The 11,729-nt window shown below is 44.2% G+C and overlaps 1 protein-coding gene across 3 annotated transcripts; it reads right to left on the bottom strand.

The window, feature by feature from the left end:
- Positions 1–1,334: 1,334 nt before the first annotated feature.
- Positions 1,335–9,370, bottom strand: ETFBKMT (electron transfer flavoprotein subunit beta lysine methyltransferase). 3 transcript variants are annotated; one of them, XM_069003082.1, is made up of 5 exons: positions 8,870–9,370; positions 5,738–6,184; positions 3,016–3,146; positions 2,831–2,926; positions 1,335–2,251 (listed from the first exon to the last, which is right to left on the bottom strand). In XM_069003082.1, the coding sequence occupies exons 2-5, from the start codon at positions 6,055–6,057 to the stop codon at positions 1,887–1,889; spliced, it is 912 nt and encodes a 303-aa protein (XP_068859183.1). In that variant the 5' UTR covers positions 6,058–6,184; positions 8,870–9,370; the 3' UTR covers positions 1,335–1,886. The 3 variants fall into 3 exon arrangements, with proteins under 3 accessions (XP_068859183.1, XP_068859185.1, XP_068859184.1); XM_069003084.1 differs by lacking the exon at positions 8,870–9,370 and adding an exon at positions 3,254–5,070 and having other exon boundaries at positions 5,738–5,810; XM_069003083.1 differs by lacking the exon at positions 2,831–2,926 and having other exon boundaries at positions 8,870–9,360.
- Positions 9,371–11,729: the final 2,359 nt, after the last annotated feature.

Genomic DNA, 11,729 nt, shown 5'->3' with positions numbered 1-11,729 from the left:
TTGCACCAGATAAAGGCCTAATAACCTAATCTACAAGGTTTTATTTCCTTTGGTTTTTTTTGGCTAAAGAATAGTTTATTGTTACGGCCTGTGGAATTAATCAAGGCCCATCATTCCTTTGAACACTTGGACAATAAATCTGTGTTGCACTATTTTTCATATGGCAGCCCTGTGAAACAATGCTACTTCTAACCTCAGTGGCAAAGTTACCCTTTTTCTCCTTGCTAATAGAACCTTGGATTTATCATGTTGAAGGCAAATGCAGTGTATACTGTGTCCTTAAGTGTGCCTGCAGATTTACCATCTTCCCCTACAGCTTCTTCTCAGTGTGTAACTTAGTGGTACATCCTCACCTGGTGCTTAAAAAGCTGTACAACACTGCAACAAGGTAACACTGTATATTTAGTTTGAAAGTTTAATGTACATTACTTTAAATCCTTCACCATTAGAGCCTGAGTCTACCCTTACAGTGTCTAGGATTTGCATAACTCTACTGGAAGGTCTTTTGGTTTAGGTTAAATCACAGTAATTTTAAACAAATGTTTACAGGCACTGGGTGAAGTTTGTTTGGACATTGTTATTGTTGTCAGCCTTGCAGAATACTCACATATTGTTATGAAGATTAAAGTTTGGAAGTTGGCTGTTTGGATAGTTCTGAAAACTTGTTGGATTGTAGAACCATGTACATCTGACTGTGCTCCTAAACCTCATACTTCATGAATACCATGGTTTTCTGAGTGAGTACCACACACCTTTTCACATTTGTAAGCTTCCACCACGTGACCTGGTCTTGGGATAGTTGTAGGTGCATTTATTAGTTCCCCATCACTGCTTGCTCAATAATTGACTGCTAAAGTTAACAGTTCCTGTAAGACTGCTCTGAAAGCATTGGTTTCTTCTTCAAATGGCTACAGTTACAGCATCTGACCTGAGGATCAGATTTTTTTTTTGACCATGTTTAGCAGATAAAAAGTGATTCTTAGTTGGCAGATAAAACTGAGTTTTGGAGTTTGTCCAGCATCTCCTCAAGAGAAGAGCAAAATAATTATATCAGACTTTTATTTCCTGTTTTTATTTAGTTACCCTCTGTTTGTCACAGAAGTAAAGATTTCTTCATCCCTCAGCAGCTTCCCAAGATGACAGATTGTCTGGTTTACCCTTGCAAAGGGTAATGTAGGAAACATAGATCATTTGACCCCACTCTCAAGAGGATGAAGTTATCCCACAGCTGGCACTATTTAGTCACTTTCTATTTATTAAAGCTTTTACATTGGCTGGCAGTCAAGAAGCAGAGTTTATATTTGGGTGCAACTCCTACATGATCACTCTGGCAGTTTCAAGGAAGAGGAAATTTTTATTAGAGAGGAAAAGGGGGAGATTCAAATTAGTTACTTTGACATTCAGAGATATCCAGAAAAAGAGCAAGGCACTTTAAGTTGAGCATATTATGAGCTAATGTAGTGGAGAATTTGATGAAGGACAGCAATAATTTTCTCTGTAAATAAGCTGCAAAAGCCTGTGGAAGCAGTGTAGTAGTCCTTCAGCCACAGCCCTGTCCCCACAGCAGTATGCTGGACATCCAAAACATTTCACAGTAATGTCAGCAAGACACAAATATACATGAGAAACATCAAGCATGCAAACTCCTACATGGAAGTTGTCTGTAGATCTGCACTTCAGTTGCAGGCCCCTTTGAACACAGTTTGCATGTAGCTTTTACCTCAAATTGAGCAAAAGCCTCAGTGAGTATGACTGAAATCAGTCCACTGAAGGTACAGTAATCTGCTTCACATTAAGCAATAACGTTCCCTGCTTAATTTCCATTTTCATTTTATATACCTGCAAAAAGCCAACCAAGTGAGACAAAATCTCATAGAAAGCCAGCTTCAAGAGTCTTCTAAGCTGTTTGAGGGTTGATAACTCCAGACGATACTTGATGTTAGCCCGTAGTTTTCTTGTCTAGTACACTCAGGAAGTGAATATTCTATAACTTTGTGCAGCTGACTGTGAATGCTGTGGCTTAAAAACTGTTGCCTGCCAGGGTCACCAATCAGCACTTCAGTCTGGTGTATTCTGATGCACTTCTGCAGCCAGTGATGCAGCCCATCAGCAAGCTGTTCATCATAAAACATATCTCCTAGAACTATGAGGTCCCAGTTGCCAGCCTCTGAATTAATGATGTTCTTAATGGTGATGGGGAAGGGATTCAGGTGGTTCAGTTCACAGTTCAAGATCATTGCCATTCCTGCAACTGAAGAAAAGTCAAAAGAAAATTAAAGTTACATTTTAGGATTCTGCCATTCAGCCCCTTTACATATTTCTGTGACACATTTTTCAATTTCATCTCTCAAATATTTTTGTTCATCCTATCTAGGGGGCTTCCACAGCTTTCATTATGAGTCAAAATCTAGCTTGAAGTGATGAAAGTTTATCCTCATTACACCAAGACATGGGGAAGAACTATTCCTAGGATGGATACCAATGGAAATCAGTCATGGAATTGAATATAATAACTGCCTTAATCTATGGATATACTTCCTTCCTAACTAATGAGTAATTCAGTTATGAAGAAACTGTATTCATAAGTCAATTATGGAAAGACAAAGTCTAGAAGAAAAAGGCAAAATCTAGGCCCTGATGTACATGAAAGCACAGGAAAATGCTATGGTCCTACAGGGAAGTCAACTTGCTGCTTTTGTGCTTGGAGTTCTTATCCAAATCATACTCTCATATGTTGTCCATACTCCAAACCATTCTCCTACTGTGATGGTGTATGGACAACACCTGACAGAAAATCTGCTGTTTGTTCTAAGGAGCTATGGAACTATACCTGGGCCAAGAGGGACTGGTACAACCCAGCTTCCAATACTGGCAAAATCCATTCCTCTTTTTAGCATTCTTAGGATTCTGTTTGGAACTTGAATTTCTCCCAAATGGAGGGAAGAAAAGTCTGTGTTAAAGGTGCTTTAAAAATTAGTAAGTATCTTTATACAGAGATTAAAAAAAAGGCCTTACTAGGGTCAATGTCATTGGCAAGGACTTGGGATGCACCACTCATCATAGCAGCTATTGCTGTTGCTCCACATCCACTTCCAAGATCCAGAACCGATCGCCCTTTAACCACATGTGGATTATCTAAAATATACCTGAGAAATAAAAGCTGTTAAAGCAGTGCATAAGATCATGCAAATTTCTCAGGTTTACATTACACTGCATAAGAGTTTCTTGCCAAACATGTAATGAAGTGTGGTACCTTAACACTATTCCATGTGTGCAGCTGCCACAAAGCTCCTTATTTGTCTCTGATGATATAAAAAAATCAAGAACCATCATTTTTCTCCCTTATTCCTCCCCCACCCACAAACAAAAAGAAATTCAGCCAAGTAAGCAACATTTTATGTCAATCAGATCCTTCTCTGACAGGTGAGCTTATCTGTTATATAGACATAAACTGGTAAGTAGACACTTCTAGATAACTAGAATTCATCAGAATGCACAAGAAATAGTAAGAATTTGTAGAAATTAAAAGCAAACTGACTGAACAAACATGATGTATTCACACTGAATATGATGCCCACCGATCAACCTGGAACACTGCTTATGCAACTGTTTGGAAGAAGAGGAACTTCTCCTCTTTATTTTCCTGAGCCATGCAGACAGAGATGCAAATACTTTGAGACTGCTTAGCATTGTTCCTGAGTAGCAACGAGAAAAAGAATAGAGCTGTGGTGAGCAGAAAAGGTATCTTCATCTAACTGCTGACACCTGCCAAGAGAAATCCTGAGAAACCTTTAGGCTGGAAGTGGAGAACTGACAGAAGGCAGGCAACAGTTATTGTTAAATACTATGAATCATAATATAACCATTGCAGAGGGTTCAGAACTTTAACAACTGCCTTGAAATTCAGTTGGCTGCAAAGGGGAAAGCCCCATGTTTCAGGGAAAAGAGCCCTGGGTGAAATGAATTACTGCAAACTGCCATAATTTTGCTACCAATTTCCCTAACTTCTTTTGAAGTAGAAACAAGAAAGGGTTCTATATTTGTGTTCTCTTCTGACAGGGAGAGTGATGGCTGACTCTTCACACAGGGCTACTGATAAGGAGAGCTTTTGCAGGGGGATTCCAGGGCAGATAACTGTAACAGAAATGTTGAGACTGGTGTACATTGAGAATGGATAGATGGAAATGTCTGGGCCTGGCAGCACGAGCAGGAATGGCACCAAAAGGCCTAGTAAGAGTGTCAAGTGCAGGACATTTGTGTTGAGGCTCAGCATCTCAGATGTTTAGCAACATTCCCCTAAGGCCATCACTCCTCTAAGGACAGCCCCTAGTTTGCCAACAGGCCATGGGATCTCCACAGAAGTGCTCTGTTTCTCCTTTCTAGGGGCTCTGCTTGGATTTGCCATGACTTTCCATTAGTAATTTGTGTAGGGCATGATGTGGCCCTAATGCTGCAAATGCCTTGTTCCCAAATGAGTGGTTACTGAGTTGGTGCTGCTGATTGTGGTGACTCAGGACAGTTGGATGCTGCTGTATCCCCTGGCACAGTGCACACAGTGTCTCTGCCCTCCTGGGTTAATGAGCGATCTTGGGTTACACCAAGAGGAGTAGCTTGAAATAGGAGACTCTTGATGCTGTGGAAATGCCAGCTGTGAAAGGAGGACAGTTATGGAGGCAACCATATGTTCTCATGCTCCCTTTTTACTCTTCCAAATTATGCAGCTGATTTCTGACATTTCTTAGTACATCAAACCAGTGCATAGACAGAAAGTAAGACAATAAAGTAGTGAAATGCCAGATAACTATTATTGCCACCCAAATACCTGAGCATATGAATCATATGATAACAAAATGTAGAGATTAACTTATCTGTTTTGTTTACCCCGTGTTTAGAAGCACTCTAGTTCATCTATATGGCAGGCTGATCAACTCATAACTTAACAGTAAGACTTATCTTTTACCTGGTCAAAACTGCCTTCTTATTTATGCTTTCTTGCAGAAAAACAGTAATGCCCCAATTCAGGTTCTTCCCTTTCATCTATGTGGGGACTTTCTGACAGCTTGTTCTCTGCTGTAAAAATTAAGATTTTTTTTTTCTGCTGTTTAAAGTGAGAGATTTGATTTTACAAAATAAAAGAACTCTTAACTACTTCTTGGGAATCGGGAACATTAAAGACATTTTGGCAGTCAGTGGCCAAAATCAAAATGTGGCTTCTGATGTGACTAAAATCCGCAATAAGTCTCAACAATAAAGCTGCTGAAATCCTAGATGAGGAGAGTGATTCAGGCTAAACAGCACTCCAAGTGCATCAGCATTAAACTACTTTTCTCAACAGATCAGAAGCACATCCATACTCCTGTCTGTCTCCAACAAAAACCCCCACATGTTATGACAAAACAGCAATCCTCTTGTTTGGAGTGATAGAATTAAACACCTCACCAGGTTTTGATGGCAACTGCACAGCCCTTCCACGGATCCACATTCAGCCCCATTGTCAGCAAATGCATGGCCACTGAATATAACAAGTTTCTACTTAAAAGACACAAGTTATTTTACACAGCAGGTGCTGGAACTCGCTGCCAGCCAGCAGAAATTGGGACACTCCAGTATAAGCAGAGAGGAGGAGATAATGCACCCATAATAGCAAACACACATCACTAGGAATTGCTACAATCAGAGCCAGGTCTGACATCCTGGCACACTGGAATTACCAGCTGCAGTGAATTGTGCTGCGTACCTGGAGAGGGCTTGGCCTCCTGGCCAGTAAATTGCCCAGAAGGGGTCCCCATAAGGCCACAGATCAGGTTTTTCTCTCCAGAACCTGCAGCGAGGGGTGAGGAGGCGCAGCCGGATCTCTGGTGTGAGGTGCCCACTGTTGGTGACCTCGGTGTTCTCCTCCAAAAACGCTCTCACCTCGGGGTCCAGAGACGTGCCCGCGCTCCAATGGCAGCAGCGCTTCCAGCGCAGAGAGGGGCCTCCCCTCCTGCTCCTCCAGACCTTGCCAAGGGCGTTCTGCCTGCCCAAGAGGAGCAGCCTCTTCCAGCCCCGGAAGGCCATGCTTCCCCAAGGACACCAACCTTCCCCAGGAGAACTCGGAGCACAGCTTATCTGAAGCAAGCGATGAGGCACAAAGCTTGAAACAAACTTACAGGGTGTTGTTTTTCATAGTGATGGATGACAGTTCCTGAAAGGAGAAAAACACTACGTGAGTGATATTTCTGCAGTGACTTCAAGGTTTGCACGACCAGGGACTTTAAGAAGAGGAGGTCCCTGTGCTCTTGTGCCCATGAACACATGCTTTGCCCCTGCCCAGTCTTAAACCTGAAAGAAGAGGTATTCAAGGAAGAAGATATCAAGACATCCATTCAGAACTCTAAACTTATCCAGTGAGAAACAACCAGTTAGTGGGACAGCTGATAGAACTAAAAATTAACTGTGCCACCTTTTAACATATCTCTCCCTCTGCCCTGGAGATATACACACAGCAACCTACTCCCATTTAAGGTTCATCCACTGAATCTTCAGATTTTACAGGAAGACTGGCATTGCAGGGCCTGTGGACATAGCAATGGTTATCAGCAGGTAGTTTGAAGAGACACCATTAATTACCAGTTTTATAATGGTGATGAATCTTTTATACAAAAGCATCTTTTTAAAGGCAAGCAATTAAAGGATTTCCTCTCTCTCCCTAAGATTTATCGATCAAGCTCCAAAATTGGTAAAAATAGAAAAAAAACCCAAAACCTGATCTTAACCAGAGTAGTCCCAATTCGTTGCATATCAGTCTGTATTTTAAAGGATTGGTTAGTCTTATGGTGCAATAGTCTCATGTGGATGCTGTCAGCTGTAGAAGAAAGCAGACCTCCATCCCTGTAGCCCACTCTGAGAAACTATATAAACATGCTCCAAGCTGTATGAAGAGAGACACGGAATCCAACACATTTATATTAAGTTTTTAAAAGGTGATGCATTCAGACTGGACAGCCTTCTCACACCACTCAAGGTGTGCAGTACACTTCACAAAAACAGTGAAGGAGAATGAAAGATTGGTATGTCAGAGTTTAGATTCATTTAAGAATCAAGAGAATGGAGAGTGGAGAGCCACAGCACTGCATTGAGAGGCAAAGGAAGAGCCTCTCAGCACTTCATCACCAAACTTTCCTCACCCGCCATCTCTTGCAGACCCTGGGCCTTTCCTATTCTGATCCTGCAAGTACACTCACCAAGAAGTGGTCTGAGGGGAGAGGAAATGTTTTCTAGCCTTCCTGCTTAGATCTCCTTCACCCATCCTTTAGTATTTCCGTATCCTTTTTCCTTCCCCACCTTGCTCTCTAATTTCTTTTCAATAACTCAGACTTCCTTGCTCCAGGGCACAGCTTTGAACCTCCCCTGAGACTGATGACCAGAGAAGCATTTCAGGCCTGTGCTCCCACAGCAGTAAAACTACAAATACAAACAGACAAGAAACTGAACTCATTGTTTTGCAATCGTTTTCTCTCTCCTGGAGGTTTTCACAAACCAGCAGAATGAAAAACAACTTTCATCCCACTCCCGACAATTTTTTACAACAAAAAAATCATGGACAACTTCACCATCTAAGAGCTGTGCAGGTTGTCCTTAAAACTAAACAAAGGGACAACAGGAAGAATATGCCAATGAAACAGTCTTAACACTTTGTATTTCATTAGATAAGTTTTTCTTTATTTGTCTGTATCTTTAGAAAAAAATTCACACATTTTTAGTGGTATTTTTGTTGTGTGCTGGCCTCTGCTTTAAGTACTGGCTTTAGTTTCATCACTTACTAAAACATTAAACTGTGAACTTCACACTTTGTTGTTTAGGCTGATACTCCCACTAAATATTTGTTTAAATCATTGGCTAAAGGCTTTATGTTTCTATTACAAATAAATACACATAATCAAACATTTTGCATTTTTCCACACTGGAGAATGCCATTCAGCAGAGTCCATGTAATTAATGAATGCAATTAGCAAATGCCTTCCTTCTTGAAGGCAGAGCTCTATAATCCTCATCTGCCTAAGGGAAGCATGATGTTAACTGCAATCAATCGGAGAGATAAATCTTGTCAGCAAATGCTGTATGCTGGCTTTTCTCCATGAATTGCTGCAAATTAGCAGGTCTGAGATTCTGTAGCGTTTATTTTGCATGGCCTGTCACGATGGTTACTCTCCCGAAATTAATCATCGGTAGAGAAACACCTGCCAAGAGCTCTGTGCTCAAAATGCCAAACTGAGCTTAAGCGCTTAGTGAGGGGAGGCATCAGGATGGATATCCCTGCGTTTGACACTCCTGGCCCACCCGTTTTACTGGGAATAAAATCAGGATGAATAGCAGGATGGATATCCCTGCATTTGACACTCCTGATCTGTTTTACTATGTCATAGTATCAGTGGGCAAGGAGAACTTGGACAAGAAGAAAAAACATAGAAAAACCCACAAGAAAAAACCCACCTCCCCCCCCCCCCCAAAAAAAAAAAAAAAGAAAAAAACAAGCCCGAACCCCCAAACCAACCCGCAATTTATGGGGTTTTTTGTTGGTGGTTTTGTTTGTTTGTTTGTTTGTTTTGTTTTTAGGCAGCAAGAGCCTTCTAAAGCCCAACCACACCGCCCCACCTTCCCCTCGGGGGATGCCAGTCCTGCCAACGCCCGCTCCTGCGAGGGGGCCAAACGCCGCCGGCACCGCGGGCCGAGCGGCCGGGGCTGCCCCACCGCCATGGCCACTCGCGCGGCGCTGGGCTCCTGCGGCAAAGCCGCCGCAGGCCTCGGGAGCACGGGCAGCTCCCGACCTGGGCAAGGGGAGATCCGGGCCCGCTGCCCAGCCTGGCCGGAACGCCCGGCCCACACGTACCTCCTGCTGCTGCCGCCGCCGCCGCCGCGCTCCCGGGGCCGCGCCGGGCCGCGCTCCCGCCCGCCCTTAAAGCGGCAGCGCCGGAGCGCCCGGCACCGCTGCCGAGGCCTCGGCCGGTGCTCGGGCCGGTTCTCTTTCCCGTCCTGCAGTGCCTGCCCCGCTCCGAGTCCGGACCCCTGCTCGGTGCCGTTTGCTTGCTCCGCTCCTAGTGCATTTGAAAGGCTTTTCTAAAAGACTTGCGTCAATGTGAACTAGCCCTGCGTTTAAAAGCGTTGATAAAAATCCATGCGGGAAAAGGAGCGATAACATAGGTCCGCATCAGACAGCAGGGAAAATAAGGGGGGGTTTTTTCCCCTTTGCACATCAGATCAAGGGCGCTGTCAATCCGGCGCGGCCCAGAGAAAGCTCTCCAGCCTCTTGGAGACAGCAGCAGCTACCACCGGCAGCGGCCACCGAGAGAGAGCGCCCAGTGCCGGCTCTGCCCCTCGGGCAAGCGGGACTTCTGCCTCCTTCTCTGCTTGTTCCTGCTCCACCTGCTCCATCCGTCCCGTTCATATTGCTGCTGCTCCAAAGAGCCCTTCGCTTCTCTCTCCAGACCCTCTCCGGTGTGGGCACCGTGTTTTTGCTGTCCCTCAGGACAGGAGGGCAGGTGATCACTCGACACGCCTGCATCTACAAACACTGGTGTTTCCTCCGAGGCCTCATGTGGCAGTGACTGTGACCCATTGGTGCTGGACAAGGAACCAAACCCACCTGCATCCCCTCCCAATTCCCCAAGGTTTCTGACCTTCACAGAGAGATCCCCCCCAAACGGGCTCGCTTCCCTCCTAGACACCTGCGACTCCCCAACAACTCCCACCTAGTCTCTGCCCCATCTCCAGTCCGATCTGCTCCCTAAATCTGGGCTTTAGGGAATACCAGCAGTTTCCAATAGGAGTGACACATGGGGGGTTCTCTAGCTTCCCTATGGGGCAAAGTGTCCCAAATTTCTTGCGCTGCGTTTTGAAAAGGCTCTTGTGCATTGACCGGGGTGATGATTCTGCAGCACTTGGGGCGCCAGGGATTTAAACCTGGCGATTCCTCAGCCCAAACGTGCGTCTGCCCAAATCTCTGAGGTTACGAGGCCATCTAGTGATCTGCAAGCTTGTTACAATTAGAATGAACTCTCCAGGGTGGGAAAGCTCGTTGTAAACCAGGATCTCCTCTTTAAATGCGGATGATCTGCAGTCTCCCGAGCCATGCTGGGCTGCAGAGTGACCAGGACCCAGACAGAAGCTGGTGTCCTTCTGCCACGTGAAGGAGCCTGAAATCCACAGACATGTTAAGCTACAGGAATACTTGCATGCCTTTTACTCTTCTGAAGCAGAACCCGCACTCAGTCTTTTTAGAAATGATCCCTCGAATTGTATAAAGGTGGATCTTCGTGGTTTAAGCTCAAGGAAGGACATAATTTCTTGGAGCCCTTAGGGGAACTGTGAAGTTTCAAAGGTCTTTCAGCAGCTCTTGCTGGTCCTCTCCAAGAAGGGAGACTCTGGAAACACTCGTAACAGCCAAAATTGTGAATAAAACACACAATTTTTAATGAAATATGAATTGTGAATAAAACATGGGGGGTTGTGCCCTCTAGATACTCACCACCATTATAGGAATAAAGAACTCAATAATGTAACAGGGAAAACATTATCAACATCAGCTCAGGATGCCACGTAAGATGTGGTACCGGGATTCTGACAGGTGATGATACAGCTCTACCTTGCGCATTTTATTTTATGCCTGACATGGTTCTCAGGGAAGCTTTTACAGTTGGATCTCCAGCCTCTTTGATTGATATTGTAACAAGTATCTTCTCAGATCTAGTTTTTCTGAACATCTGATATATGATTTTACTCAGTAGCTATGTGAACCTCAGTGAAGTCACTGCTGTCTAATACAGACTAACATCCTACTTTAAAAGGCAGTTAAAAAGGATAGAATCATAAAATCACAGAGTGGCTTTTGTTGGAAGGGACCTTAAAGATCATCTAATTCCAACCTCTCAAAGAAGTTGTCTGGCTGCTACCAGCTGAGAGATTTCTTAGGTGAAAAAGGAGGGGTAAAGTCTTTGCTTCCCAGTAATAGTGTCAGGGACGTTAAAACCAGAAATTTTTCTCATTTAACTACAAATAATTAGTTGTGATTGTACAGATTCCTAGCATGACATAAGAAAGCCCCGATACCAGTGATAGCTGCCATACCTCTTGTGAAAGTCTAGGTGAACCACTTAGCCTTTCAGGACAAACTTTGTGCTGATTATTTCAGCAAAGTAGCAAAATCTGTCATCTGTGAGAAAAAGAGTTTAATTTCCAAAGGCTTTTTGCTTTAGATGGTGACATCTTAAGGACTTCTGCTACAGTTTCTGGTGTCCTATGCAAACTACCAGAAGTGTGCTGGAATTTGCTCTGAGGACAGGGACGTCTTTGATCACCACAGAGCATCAATTTGGTGTATCATGGAGGAGTGCAACACTTGCAAAATGCAGTTGTAGAGTAGCACACAAGGGACTCCCGCGTGTCCAAGGGAATTAGGGGATTACTGGCTGACGATACAACCGCCCAAGTGTCTGGGGAAGTCTTGTTCCAGCCAATTAATAACAAAGAAATGGAGCTGCCCAAGGACAGAGAGGAGGGCAAGGCAGAGAGGAACTAAGTTCACATTAGCAAGCCCACAACTCGGGAATCTTCAGAGATACAAAGGTTAAACTCAAAGAGAGGCAGGCCAGTGGTTCAGCAGCCAGGTGATCTCCCCAGGTCGCTCTTCCTCTTCCAGCCAGTACAGGTGACAAGGCCAGCTGCTCCAGTTTGCTGTGGCGAAAACACCTTGG

Source organism: Aphelocoma coerulescens, chromosome 1A (genome assembly GCF_041296385.1).
Source record: "Aphelocoma coerulescens isolate FSJ_1873_10779 chromosome 1A, UR_Acoe_1.0, whole genome shotgun sequence".
NCBI classification, from domain to species: Eukaryota; Metazoa; Chordata; class Aves; order Passeriformes; family Corvidae; genus Aphelocoma; species Aphelocoma coerulescens.
This window is presented reverse-complemented; position numbering and strand designations above follow the sequence as displayed.

Bases quoted from the DNA above. Each gene is read 5' to 3' on its own strand.
- ETFBKMT (XM_069003082.1), bottom strand. From the start codon at position 6,057: ATGGCCTTCCGGGGCTGGAAGAGGCTGCTCCTCTTGGGCAGGCAGAAC. The intron at 2,927-3,015 runs GTAAGGCCTTTT...TCCATTTGGGAG, and splicing joins TGCCAATGACATTGACCCTA to AAATTCAAGTTCCAAACAGA. The intron at 2,252-2,830 runs GTATAGTTCCAT...ACTTTTCTTCAG, and splicing joins ACCAGTCCCTCTTGGCCCAG to TTGCAGGAATGGCAATGATC.